The sequence below is a fragment of the Gavialis gangeticus genome, unplaced genomic scaffold (genome assembly GCF_001723915.1).
Source record: "Gavialis gangeticus isolate Ggan-Ray unplaced genomic scaffold, GavGan_comp1, whole genome shotgun sequence".
NCBI lineage: Eukaryota > Metazoa > Chordata > Crocodylia > Gavialidae > Gavialis > Gavialis gangeticus.
In genome coordinates, this window is record NW_017728973.1 from 5,804,338 (window position 1) to 5,818,682 (window position 14,345).

The 14,345-nt window shown below is 42.3% G+C and overlaps 1 protein-coding gene across 4 annotated transcripts in view; it reads right to left on the reverse strand.

Annotated features, from left to right (window-relative positions):
- CDK12 (cyclin dependent kinase 12) overlaps positions 1-14,345 on the reverse strand; it is a 99,338-nt gene that overhangs the window by 65,857 nt on the left and 19,136 nt on the right. For 3 of the 4 annotated variants that reach the window (XR_002095632.1, XM_019507343.1, XM_019507336.1), the window contains exons 4-11: positions 14,305-14,345; positions 11,258-11,397; positions 9,165-9,335; positions 7,219-7,408; positions 5,201-5,257; positions 4,512-4,613; positions 1,192-1,269; positions 576-692 (exon numbers count right to left, since the gene is read on the reverse strand). Coding sequence is in view for 3 of the 4 variants with exons in the window: in XM_019507343.1 (XP_019362888.1) it covers positions 576-692; positions 1,192-1,269; positions 4,512-4,613; positions 5,201-5,257; positions 7,219-7,408; positions 9,165-9,335; positions 11,258-11,397; positions 14,305-14,345 (896 nt within the window). In the remaining variant the exon portion in view is untranslated. The remainder of the gene's footprint in view (positions 1-575; positions 693-1,191; positions 1,270-4,511; positions 4,614-5,200; positions 5,258-7,218; positions 7,409-9,164; positions 9,336-11,257; positions 11,398-14,304) is intronic. The other variant, XM_019507351.1, reaches the window with a different exon arrangement.

The following is a 14,345-nucleotide window of genomic DNA, read 5'->3' on the forward strand; positions in this document are numbered from 1 at the left end:
TTTATTTTCATTACAGTGTTTTATGGTTTTAAAAAAAAAATCAAATCAAGATCAAACTGGCTTACTGCACTACTTTTTACACCTACCAATATTCCTAATTTGCACAGAAATGTCTAAGGATACATACAGACATTCAGGGAGGTTATAGGAAGTTAGATAGAGTTAAAAATGGCCAGCTGATCTAGGGTACCTCAGGTGTGGGGAGAGAGTAGCACAGGGGCTTGGGGAGATTAGGGAGGGAAGTGGGGTTCACAGGGGGGATCAGGAGGGCAAGTGAACTCTGTGGGAAGATAATAATCAGCGACAACATGGCCACAATTTTAAATGATGATGAGCCAGCTCCAGGCTCCTTAGGAATAGAAAGACACTTTGAATATAGGCTGTTAGAGGGCAGAGGGAAAAATGGGGTGGGAAGTCTCATTTCATCTTACTATCTCCTCCACTTCTACATAAAGAAGGGTAGAATAAAGCCACTGGAGGGTATAGTAACACCACCAAGGTATAAATCATGGAACATTCCAATAAATCACAAAACTACAAATACAGCCATTTGTCTACTCTCAGATAAAACTCACAAGGAGAACTCCTCACGCAGACGCCTTCGGTATTGCTTCTTAGGTTTCATAGTGTTGAAGTAGGGCAGCTTGATGACGTCCGGCCACACAGCTGGGCAGGGGCTCCCACAGAGTCGACTAAGAGAGAAACAGAGAGCAGAAAGCTATCAGCACACAGCCCAGCCAGTGTCATCCAAGTGAAACAATTCCCATCCTAAAGCAGCTTAGCATAGACAGCCAGGGGTTGAGAAGGATTAGAGAAATGTCAGGTTAAAGAGATATTGGGGAAGGGAGGCAGGTCAAGGGAGAGGGGGAGTGCTTACCTTGATTTAAAAAAGCAGCATTTAAAATATGTTGGGTTTCCAGTGCTGATCTCTTGTTTTTGTGAGCCTTATTTTTGCTCTCACAAATAATTATTACACTCATTTTGAGGACATGCACATTAAACAGATGTGAACTTAAATTTTCAGATACAAAGAACTAGAGGCCTAATAACTCACATTTGCAGTTGCAGTAATTACTGGCTTTATTTTGCAAACTGATTAGAGAAAGAAGGAGCTGGTGTAATACTAAGACTAAGTGCATGAGTGGTTTCTGTAATACCTCTTCTTATAAGCATGCATGTGCAATGCTTTACCTGATTAATTCAAGCTGAGCCAGTTCCAGATTGGCTTGAAAAATAGGTTTCTTTGTAAACAGTTCCCCGAGGATACAACTGGAAAGAAAAAAAACAAGAGGTCATGACAGCAAACACTACGGATGATCATTTCTGCTTCTAAGCAGTTTTGTCTAGGGCAGGTTATTCACACCAGGGTTCAAAACCAGGAACTGACCAACTAACCTCTGTGTAAAAAGTTACTAATTCCAGACACTGAGGGAGCAACATTTGCCAGCAGCCCTGATAAGGTATCAAGCCTGTCACATTTCTCAGGAAAAGAGAAAAATGTTAACAGGATCACAAAAATACAACCAGGGGTAAACAAGAAATTTTGTTTTGCTTTTCCACCTTGAAGATACTTTGACTAGTCTCACTCCAGCTAGAAAAGATCAGGACAAGGAAAAAGTTCAATGTCTCCTTGAGCCTTCAAACATAAGCCTCACTTAAATGCCGCATATATGCGTGGTCTGTTGCAGGCTCTGTTCCCATATTTATTTATTTTTTAAAATATCACAGAGAGAATAATTTTGGACTTTACAGCTTTCAAAAGTGTTCAGCACCCTTGGTATGGGCCAGACATTCACAAAGATTCACAGAGCTCTGTTAGAAATCTATTTATAAGCACCAGAAGGGAAACTATTGAGTGCTGAACCTTTTGGAAAGCCTGGGCCCATGTATGGGTGCTGAGCCATTGAAATTTACATTTAGGATGCTTTGAAAATCTGGTTCTGCATCATTCAATCAGCAGCTCCACCTTTTTAAGACTCAAGGCAGCCCTCATTAGACCTGATGCACTCTCCATAACTTGTGAGCAGCACCCCATTTAAAAAACTAAATTATTCATTATAGTGTTTACCTCTACGCAGAGGGGCCAGGCAGTAGGGCAGGGAACACCATGGGCCTTTGCTTACCTCCTCACACCTACTGGCACCCTTCAAAGAATCTTGCAGCAACCTCAGGGAATTGACAGACATGCAATTCTCTGTGCTGTTCACTCATGGCCCCATAAATGACAGCCCCCCCATTACCCCCACCCAAAAGATGTCCTCTGTTGGGTCTGGTGGGGTAGGGGAAATCAAGCTCCACTCTGGAGCTGGCTGTGCACCTGCAGCCTCTCTCCCCTAGCCCTGCCTCCCATCTCCAGTGCTGTCTTCAGGATGGGGGGGAGAACAAGGAGGGAGCTCTGTCTTGGTTTGTCCAGCCTGTGCTGGAGGTGGGAGAAAGTGGTGTGAGTGGACTGGAGGACCCCACCTCGGGAGGGGCCCTCCAATCCACACCCCCAGCACAGGCTGGGCAAACCCCAGATGGAGCCCTCTCCCCACTCCCTTCTCCCCATCCCATCCTGAAGACAGCACTAGGGACAGGGCTGGGCTGCATGAGCCCAGCCCTGCTCCCGAGCAGAAACTGACAGAAGTTAATGAAGGCACTCCACTCTGAAGTGCCTTCATCTGAACCCTCATGTAATGATGATTCATTTGTCATGCAATTCGGTACTTTTAAAATGCTCTACAGCTGTGCATTTCTGTTAGGGCATGGCTGCAGAGGACTTTCAGAGGGCTGATTGTGCAACAAAATCATCACTTCCATCAGCACCCTCATGGTACTGTGGCACCCCGGCTGAGAATCACTGTACTAAATCCACAGGCATCCAATTGCTCAGGTGATTATCTGGACCAGAAGCTCCCAAATTCTCTGCTTTATGATGGTTTATGGATATTACTCTCTTTTGAAGAATATAAATATCCTTTGGTGTCTCCACCTAAATTAAGTTTCCAGCCTGCTGGCTACAGAAAACCTCCACTAGGACATCAATTCACTACTCCAAGCCTGCAAGCTGCACAGAATGAACAAAGAGCACCAGAGCCATGAACTTCCCTTATGCATCTACCAGAGTATTAACTTCAAAACTTGGTTGTACAATTTAAATATTAATGACATCTAAGCAAACAATTTAGTACAAAATACCCAGCCTCAATCACTATAAAAAAAGCAAACAAGTATAATGTATTTCAAAACCAACACATGCTTCCTTTCTCTATTTCACTCCAGAACTTAAGAACTTTTACAAAATGCTTTAGTTGTTTGGTGATAACACACCCTTATTTTGGTGCGTCAAATTCAGAGTGCAGATGGCACTTAATACATTCTGTAACTGCATAAAAGACTTGGACAAGACCTAAAATCAAAGCTGATTTGCGACTCCAGCAGCTTTAGCATCACAAACTATATAAGAACAAGAATGCAATTCCAGCTAGAATCTTAGGTTCCAGGGAGGGCTTACTGTGCAGACTGGCAGATAACGGGGGGGAAATAGAAAAACAAAATTCAAGTCATAAATTGGTCTAGTATATAGAAGCCAACAAGAGAGGCTATAAAAAGCCTACACAATCCTGTTGGAGTATTAACAGCACTAGATTTGGAATTTAACTAGATCTGGAATTTAACTGAAGTTTTCTAAACAAACATGCCCAAAACTACATGGGATGCAAGCAGGGGAAACAAAACAAGAAACTACAGTAGTAAGTATCCTACATACGGAAATGGCAGCATTCTTAACCTACCTGTCATAATAGACATAATAAGACAATTACATAACCAGAAATTAGATCCTTTGCTGGGAAGGTACAGCTATCTATTTTTTAAATAATTCCCAAGAAACTTTTAATTCTTTGGAAAGGTATTTGCAGCATGCATTTAGACAAAGCCTGGTCTTAAAAGTGTAATTGAGTGATTAGATGTGATAAACTCTGGCTGCTCGCTGACATGGAAAAAAAACGGCGCTTTACTTTAAAATTGGTGCACTCCCGTGACCAGCACAAGCCCAGAAGAGGCAATGCATTAGTTGCACCTGGCTTTCCCAAAGTCTGTATAGATTGGATGCTTTAGTGGAGCTTGTTTGGCACTTTTACCTAATAGCTGACTGAATCAGCTATTAGATAAAATGGGCCAAAAACCCCTGATGTACCCAATCTATACATACACTGCAGAGCTGGGTCAGAGTAACGTGCTGCTGATTCTGGTAAAGCATGTTTTGTTTTTTTGCTCTCTCCCCTTCCCCCCATGTCTGTCAGCCCCCTTTATTTCATCAACCCCATTTTATAAGTTGCCTCTTCGTTTTTTCATTTTCCTAAACATTGCTGAAATGAAAGCAAAACCAACTTGATATTGTTGCTACTGCACCAGTTACAAGTCAAGTATTTTCTTGACTGGGTCATCGTTAGAACTTTCAGCCCCAGCTTGCATTCTTTCTGATGCTCAAAGCTGCGAGGAAATGCAAAAGAATAAAGCAAGATGCTTACCCACAGCTCCATACATCTATGGCTGGTGTGTAACGCTCCTCACCTAGCAGCAATTCTGGAGGTCGATACCATAATGTAATGACTTTATTCGTATATGGACGGCTGGAAGGCAAGATACACACTTTTAAGTTACTTCCAGTGAATCTCAAAATGCTTTAAAGGTCTATAGGCCTATATATTTGAAAGTACTGACCGAAGTCAGACAGCCAAATAAAAACAGCCTGATTTTAAGAGCCGTTGGACTTCCACAACTCCTGTGCAAGTCAGTGGGAGCTCTTGACAGGCTGCTCATTTAATAAATCAAACTGCTTTTATTGAGATGGAAAATCTACACACCTGCATTCAAAAACTCTGTCCCTACATGTGCCAGTCACTTCACCTAGCACCACACTGCTGATGTGTAACAGCAGGCCTACTCAAAGAAGTTTTGAGGGCAGAGGATGTTGATTGGAAAAAAGTACTGTAAAATTAGAGGCAGAGAGTGAACGAAGTGAAACTTCTGTATAATCTACTGGGTTTGACTAACAAGAAGCTGTCAGTACCATTTGAAAGGGTTCCTCCACCCAAATGCTTGCAGAGTATAAATACATTTACTCTAGAACAAAACTGGTTTCTAAGTTCCCAGATTGACTACTGGGCATCAGCATGGCTCATTCCACATTAGCAATTTCCCAGTTCAAGTGCCTCACCTCTCTTCAGAGCTGTACAGTCGGGCAAGTCCAAAATCTGCAAGTTTGATCTGTCCACTGGAAAACAGAAGCACAACTACCCACATGAGTTAAATTAAGAAAGAGCAAAAACTAGTTAACATAAGATAATGGGACGGACAAATGACAAATAGTGTTTAGCTACTGACTGGATTGTTTAGACCTGCCTTTTTCTTTTTTTAAAATTGAATACTATTTAATTTTCCAGGTGAAGGAAAATGGATAGTAATTCAATTTCATCTCTACTACAAGGCTTTCCAACTGGCAGTGGCTCCACAGAATCATTTTACAGATCCCAAGGTATGTGGCTGCATTTCCTTGCAGTATTACTTTCACAGATTTTGTCAGTCCTTACTGGCATCCAGACAGAGTCCCAAAGGTGATTAGCAAATTGTCACCAACTTACAGCCTACCCCATAAAAGATTCCCTCAAACAGCAACAACAATCTCTAGCTGAGATAAATGGAAAGAACTCATTTGAAGCCTTCTACTCTAGCCCTAAAATTGAACTATCTAGCACTTTACCAGAAGAGGAAGTATGTTAGTTTGATCCGGCTCCCCAGCATCTTTATAGATCGGGCACTTCACCGGGGCTTTTTGGTGCTTTTATCTACAGTTGATTCAATCAGCTATTAGATAAAAGCACCAAAAGGCCTTGCCGAAGCTTGCAGTTTATATACAGATATTGGGCGAACCAGGTCAAACTGACACACTGCCTCTTCTGGGCATGTGCTGCACTTGGTGCGGAAGTGTACTGAGCTGAAAGTAAAGCACTGTTTTTTGGGGGTTTTTTTCCCCCATGTCTGTAAGTAGCCCCACAGATCAACGCAAAGAAAGAGAACCAACTGCATTGTTTAGAGGCTTGGACTGTAAAGGTTACAACAGGGACTGAAGTCTGAAAACACAAAACTTAAGTGGTAGTCACTATGTGAGAACTCAAATGGTGTCTGCAGTCTTGGGAACATGGGAACAAACATCAGGAAATACTAGAGAGTTAGAAAAGACATATTTAGTTCTTCCTTATACTCCCTGCAGCCCAAGGAAACAATGGAGACCATGCTGAAATAGATCAGTAACTTTTTTCCTCTGGGGCACCTAAGATTTGAACTAATAATAATGGCAACGGGAATTCCTCCCCCGAGTTCTACCACTAAGTAAGCATGTCATTTATCTCTACCACACAGTTCAGGATTTTTTACTTTTTGGTGTATCGGGTAGCTCTGAGAGGAAGGCCTAACTTTGTAATATGCCCTTAATTAACAATCCATTCCATGGCTCCTTTTTTTAATTTGTAGGCTTAAACGCATAGGTTTGCTTCAACATACCCAAACACATCCCCTAAGCACCAACATATGGGCTTGTCTACATAAGAAAATAGCTCTCTCTCTCTGGGTGGACACTCTTATTCTACACTTTGTCGATTAAGTCACTTTCAGCATAAAGTAAGAATGGGGGAATGCTAAAGCAGAATAGTTACTCCACTTTAAGTTTACCATAAACTTAAGTTTACCGTAAGCTATTTGCAATAGCTTTCCTGTGTAAATAAAGCAGGTAGGCAAACAACATTTTTGTTAAAACACTTTAAAAGCTAAAACTGCACCAAGACAGTTTAGCATTCCTAGGTTAACACAAAAAAGCAGCAGAGATAATGAGCAGTAAAATCTGCCAACAAAGGGTCTCTTGTGGGAAGTCTGCCTCCAACAGGAAATTAAATAGGAGGCTATTATGCTCATTCACCTTTGGCTGCGAACAGAACTCAAAATGCAGTGGCAACACCCAGAAGAGCAGCAGCTTAATTAGAATAATCTGTCATGCTACTAGTAGAAATACGCAGGAGACAGAATTCCAACAGCAGATTAGAACAGCTTACTCTTAACTGTGCTTTAGAAGAGGGCTCTAATTTTACAGCTCAAATTAACCAATTTGAATAGGGAAAAAATAATCTGGTTAAAAAAAAAAAATCTGGAAAAAAATCTGTACTGTACCCAAAGTCATGTTACCTGTTGTTTAATAAGATGTTGGAGCACTTAATGTCTCTATGAAGAAAATTCTTTTTGTGACAATAATCCAAACCCTCCATTAACTGTTTCATGAAAGACTTGATATGGTCCTCTGAGAAATGTACTAAGCCAGATTCTAGCAGCCCCATTAGATCATGGTCCATGTATTCAAACACAAGGTAAAAGGCACCTGAAACAAAGAGAGACACAACATACATGACTGGGAATGAAAGAGCAGATTCAAATGTTTCAACATTTTTGATTATAGTTAGTAGAATAACTTAAGAAACAGACTAAGATTTTTTAAGAAGTGACTTGTCATATTATGCAATGAGCTGAACACCCTAGAGGAACCTAAATTTCAGAAGATGGTGAAAGAAAGAAAAAGAAAGAAAAAAGAGGACCCTATTGCACGTCACACTGGGTCCCCAAAAATCAAAGCATCCAAAACTTCTGACTTACTTCTGAAAATATTGCTTAAATTAATGCAGCAGTATATTTTGTGTTTCTTTTTCTCAGGTGTATTTTTTATAGCAAGAGAAAAGAGGACAGAAGAAGCACTGATGTAAACTACCAGTCAAACAATTGAATCTGCTGAAGAGTTTATCCAAAATGAAACTTAAAAAAGATAAGTGCTTTAAACAAGCCATCAAGTTTACAAGGTGAAAGATGGTAGAAAAAACTTCCACATCTGTTAAATAAACTAGTTCTTCAGACAGTTAATATTATCGAGCAGATTAAGGGAACTGACCAGGGCCAGAAGCATTGGCGTGGGAGGAAAAAAACACAGCAAAGGCTAACTAAGTTTTAAAGACTGATCTCTCAAAAACCTCTCAGAAATGCTTTATACCCTTACAAAGGCTCTCTCAGTAACTTCCACATCAAGTGTGCTTAGTGAACAAGAACAAATACATTTTTTCTAAAAGACAGTTCTGTAATGTTAACATGAACCCTTGTGTCAAGACCACTATAAAAGGATCTGCAGCCCAAATTTAAAGCCTCTCTTTTATACCTGTAAAAACCTAATGCTTTAATAGGAATAGGGTAGCTCAAGTCTTCACAACTATGACTTAAACAACAATTATGTTAAAGGTGTACAACAAATACTCAAGAAGGAACAAACTCTGGTTCATTCCGTTTGTTTTGTAGCGCTTACGCAAATAAACAGTAGGGAAAAAACTCAAGATCTTATAAAATCTCTTAGGCCTACAGAGCTGATGCAGCTCAGGGAGAACAACCTGGAGTCTCTTCCTTAATACATCAACAGAATAGTCTAATCAGTTGATACCAGAGTCTGTAGTAGTAGAACACACTGATCCACGACCAGCTAGACAATTTTTTTTTCTGACACTCCTATGTCAGTTATGAATGGGAATAGGCATGCAAATCAAACACTAAATGAATGGTGGTCAACCTGCAGCAAGGGTGCCATTAGTGGCAGGGGCAGCCTCTGTCTGTGGTCCATGGGAGATCAGGAAGGAAAGAGACAGTTAGCATGGCAGCAGGTCAGGCAAGGAGGAAAAAGCAGAGCAGCAGATCAAGTACAGTAGGGAGATTGGAGTGGCACTTGGAGAGAGCATGGGGCTCAATTTGTGGCACACCTGCCAAAAAGGTTGCCCGACCCCCGCCCAAACAATGTGCGAGACTGGTAGGGCCTCCTAGCACAGACAGAGTATACCAGCCAAAACTCCCCTACTCGTATAACCTATATCCCCACAAGGCAGCTTTGCCAGTATAATTCAGTCAGTATAGCTATTCCAGCAAAGCTTCTGATGGATACAACAGCTCTCAGTCCCTTGAAGCTTGCAAGAAAGGAGATGCTATTAAGTAGGGATCTATCTAAATCACGCCAAAAGTATGTTGCATAGCGGCCACTTCAATCTTGCCCTTTTCACCACGTATCCCACCCCCCCGCCAACATGCAGTCACTCTGCAACTAACAATACCTTTGTCCTTTTTGAAATCTAGTGCATCTTCTTTGTCTGTAACAATTTCCTTCATATTAACAACGCTGCGATGGATCAACTGTCGGAGAATTTTGATTTCGCGGATGGCTGTGATAGGGAAGCCCTCCTTCTCATTGTCCAGCCGCACCTTCTTTAGGGCAACCAGCTCACCTGTTGGAACAAGTCAGCATCAAAGCTACAGTAGATAAAGTAAATGACACTGTCTTACAAATCTTCTCCAACCTTTTTGGTTATTGTTCATTTTCTTAATGGAAAATACTCATTCAGTTTTGATTTGTGGCATTAGCACAGATGTTCCTAGGTTCCAATTGCTTAGTTTATATTTTAAATCAATGTTCTAAACCATATATCAAAAAAGTGTTACATTGCACTATTTTATCTCCATCTTGAAGCTTTGAGCATAGGAATGCCATTTCACTAATTTAGCCTGAAAAAAACCCCACTCAACGAAAGGAAGAAGTCTAGTCTGCTGTTAGGAATTACTGTATTTACTGGACTCCAAGACAAGGTATCCCCCTCCACCCCCACGCCATTCCGTATAGGGGAAAGAAAAGAACACCCCATCTTGGATTGGAATAAACAGTCGGGGGGGCGGGGGCAGGGGAAGTAGGCAGCTGCTGCAGCTCTGACTCTGCCCCAGAGACTAGATAGGGGCGAGAGCCACAGCAGAAGCCTGCCCCACCCCCCCGACCCCATATCTTTACTATCAGGTACAGCTCGGGCTCCATTCATTCCAAGGGCAAGAAGCAGATAGAAACTCCATTCCCTGCCCCCAGCCAAATCAGCAGTGCCACAGCTCTGGCCCCAAGACACTGCTTCATGGCTGAACAGGGGTTTCACTTCCACATGCTCCCTGCCCCAGGAAGGAATGGAGCTGGAGCCATAGTTTCATAGTTAGTATAGTCGGAAGGGACCTGAGCAGATCATCAAGTCCAACCTTCTGCCATGGACAGGAAAGAATGCTGGGGTCAAACGACCCTGGCTAGGTGATTATCTAGCCTCCTTTTGAAGGCCCCCAGGGTAGGAGTGTGCACCAATCCAATCCAAGCCATACTGGACAGGGGAGGAGAGCGGGGGAAGGGAAGGGACAGACCCATAAGAGGTGTTCAGCAGAGGTTATGGGGAAGGGGTAGGGCAGGGGGCAAGAGGGCCACCTCAACAATACCCCCACCGCTGCTTTCCCACTGAAGCAGTAGGGGACACAAATCAAGACAAATTTAAGATGATCCTCCAATATCTAGAAAATTTGAAGAAAATTTATAATTGTTTAGTATATAGAATCTAATTATTGGGGGTATCTTAAATTCAAAGTAGTCTTGGATTCAGGTAAATATGGTAGTCATAAGGAGTCAGAGGCACTGGTTTCTATTCTCACTGTTGATGATTTACTATTACTTTCCAAAAGACAATTCAAACTACAGGCATCTGTTTCTTAATCTGTTAAAGGGGAGATCCTGCTTTCAGACAAACTGGAGCTGTGAAAAATCAGTATTGTAAAGGATATTGAGACTCTTGGATGACAGATCCTTGAAGTGCAAACTGCACTCCCTGGGAGATATGAGGACCATTACTGGCCATGGGGCCAACACACTACAAAGCACCCCATATCCTGGGAGGTTTTTTCATGCAATCACATTATAATTCATTCTTTCAATTATTTCTGATACCTCACAAATCACAGTAAGTGTCCTGTAGGTATTATGTAAAAAGTAGCAGTGATATGAGATATTACTGTACACAACACCATCTTCTACTAAAACTTGCTGAGTGGGAAGCAAATATCATGTGCAAATTATTCAGGATTATCAAAACTTCATTTATTGAACACAAAAGAGGGCATCCCAAAGACACTACAACTGCCAGGCAGAAAAAAAATGAATTTAGAACAGGTTGGACATGGCTTTGTTTGAACTCTTTTGCTTGGATCGCTTCATTGTGGTTTCAGAACCCAACTTCTTTAGGCTCCTAGAGACATTACTGTCTTTAGTGGTATTGCTCTCATTAGCTAGCTATACATTATGCTCACTTACTGTAATAGCACCAAAACAAATTTTTAAAGTCGCCATTTTTACCTGTATCTTTGTCCTTGGCTTTGTACACTTGCCCATATGTTCCTTCTCCAATAATCCCAATAATATCAAATTTATCCACGCAACGCTTGCCCCAGTCACTTTCAGTCTGTCTCCTCTCACCATAACGAGGACAACAAATTCTGAGAACGGGAAAATTGAAAGGTTTAGAATTTTAAAACTAAAAAGTGTTCATAACTGGGAAAGACCACAAAGTTTAAACTACCACAAGCATCTTCATTTTAAAATGCCAAACTACTGTACTCATAATTTTCAACCTGTTTTAAATGAGGCTTGTCAGTACTCTGAAAGATGGACTAGTTTTACTGTACTTCCATAACCAGTTCCAGTTAGAAATGGCTTTGTGAAATCTTACATCCATAGTATTTAGATTATACTACATAGTCCTACACCTCCCACACAGAGAAGCCATATGATGCCCACCACAACCAAACCTGAAGCCAGAATTTTAAACACCCACAGCACCAACCCCTGCAATTAAAGCAGACCTCTACAAACCGTAGAAGCCCAACAAGCGTTATCCTTAACTGTATTCATTCAGTGGCACCCTTTATTTCTCCCACGTACAGCAACAGACCTAAAAAGTAATTAAAGGTTATAACATATCAAATTCACACCCTACCAAGAGGTTTTCAATGCGATTCACCACTGTCTAGTTTGCCTGTAGCTCAAACTAATCAATTTATCCCTGCCTTAAGCATGGAGACAGCTCTCTGATAAAGATCTTGTCATGCTTTTCACCTGAGAGTGGTTTGAAAAGGAGCCAAACTCATCTTTCCTGTAACATAATTCTTTGATATTTTTAGCTGGTGAAAAGCATTTGGAGACTTCTATCTGGATGTAGGACACATGATCATTATTTTCTTACCTCCTCCTTGTGCAAGAAAAGGAAATATATGTGACACTAAGAAAGTTTATTTTCTTGATTAATTCATAATTCTCAGAAGGGAAATTAACGGACCATCACTTTTTACCAATGCCTCAGGTAAAGGCATGTTATCATTTCCTAGATAACAGTTTTCTAGACACTGAGTAGTGTGTATGTGGTTCCTTCCTACTGGGCTGCTTTGATCTCAAGACAAGAAGCCCTTTCCCAATTCAGATGAAGTGCTGTTTTCAAGGCAAAGGCTAAATAAAACGTTGAAAGGAATTCCCAAAACAGACAGGGTTTGAGTCAAACATGGCATGCGCCAGTGATTTTTTTTTTTTTTTTTAAACACACAATAAGGATCATGTAACAGGACAACAGGACCTGTCAAAGTGTTGTTGTCATGTCTGAATGACAGGCCCAATTTGGGGTGCGATGCACACATCCCACTTTGTGCCCCCTCTTGTTCTCCCTGATTTTAGTATCTCTGATTTGGTTCTTTTCATGTGCATGGGGGAAGTACTCTATTCTCCAGCATGTGACAACCAACTAGAGGTGCACCGATACAGTGGTCTGATATTGAATTAGCACCAATATAAAGAAAACTGACTGTAGCGAAATCCGTTTTTGCCTGATGTTGCTGATAATGTGGCAGATAGATGCCCTGTGCATATGCACAGCTGCAATGCAGGATGTAAGCGGTGAGAAGCACAGCCCAGCAGCTTGGAGAGCTACATTCAGCTGGTAAGTCTGTTGTGGTGGAAGGGGAGGGGGGAGGAAAGTGGTGTCAAGGTGGGGCAGATCAAGGCCCACGCAGTGAGGGAGGGAGTGGGGCTGGCATGGGATAGAGCTGTGGTTCAGCAGGGAGGGATGGGGAGGGAAAGAGAGCGGCTCCCACTGCACACACCATGGACGGACACATGCCTCCGGAACTGTGCAAGGCGGGGCGAGGATGGGCTCTCACTGTAGGCTGGGCTGCGCTCGGGACAGGTGGCAGTGGAGCTGGGAGGAGAGTTGGGGGGTTACAGTGAATTTTGAGGTGTCTGCAGCCCCTCCCATAATTCATTCCCAGTGCTGCCACCGCCCGCCCTGAGTGCAGCCCAGCCCAGCCCAGCCCCTTGCAGGAAGAGCCCAACGCAGCCCTGGCTCCAGCCCGCCCCACTCTGCACAAATCTGGGAGCATATCCCCTCCAGGGTGCACACAACAGCAGGAGCCGCCTTCCCCTTCCCCACGCCCCCTAGACGAGCTGTGGCTCCATCCCACGCCCTGTCCAGCCCCAGCTGGGTGATGTCTGCCCCTACCCCAGCTCCACTCCCTCCGTTACCACAGGGGCCTTGATCTGCCCCACCCATGCTCCTTCCTTTCCCCTTCCCCTTCCCCTTACACCACAGACTTACCAGCTGGACACTGCTCTTTAAGCTGCTGGGCTGCATATCGGAAATCAGATTGGTATCAGCCAATATGCCTCCTTAAAAATCAACTATCATTATTTGGCCCCAACAATCTCTTTTGGTGTAGCCCTACAACAAACACTCAACATTTAAAATGACCTTAAAATTTCAGTGGTGCGGACATGAAACAGGAGCACAAAGAGTAGATACAGGAAAGAGAAGCCAAGAACAATCTGGGTTTCACTTCCCATTGCAATTTTCTATGATTACAGTGGGCAAAATTCTGTTAGTCTTAAATCAAACGATTTCCAGTAAAACAGATCAGTCTGGAATGAAGTAACCTCGGCTGTAGAACATAACATTCTTCTGAAAGTTGCATACAACTAGGATCATGAACACTTATTCTCATCAAGAATCCCAGAGTACTTTATGCAGACATAGTAGCATTAACTGCAGTGTCATGCCCATATTCCAATCTGTGTAGCTGCATTATTGCTTTCTTAAATTACCCTCTGCAGAGCCATCAAAAGCATTACAAATGTTTAGGTTGCTGAAAACTATTAAAACAGTTGCCAGATTTAACTACAAAGGTGATTCCACTTTGGTGGTGGCTATAACAATTTCCACATACAATTTAGGATATACTGTAAACGACTTCAAGTTGTCTGAATGCAAGATGATATACAAATGCAAAACCGTCATCATCATAAGACAACAGTTTTGGGAAGGCAATCTGTTTGGAGAAAAATAAATAAATGAAGACCCTTACTTTGGTCTCTTTTTGAATGGTGGTTGAGGTGGTGTGGCTGC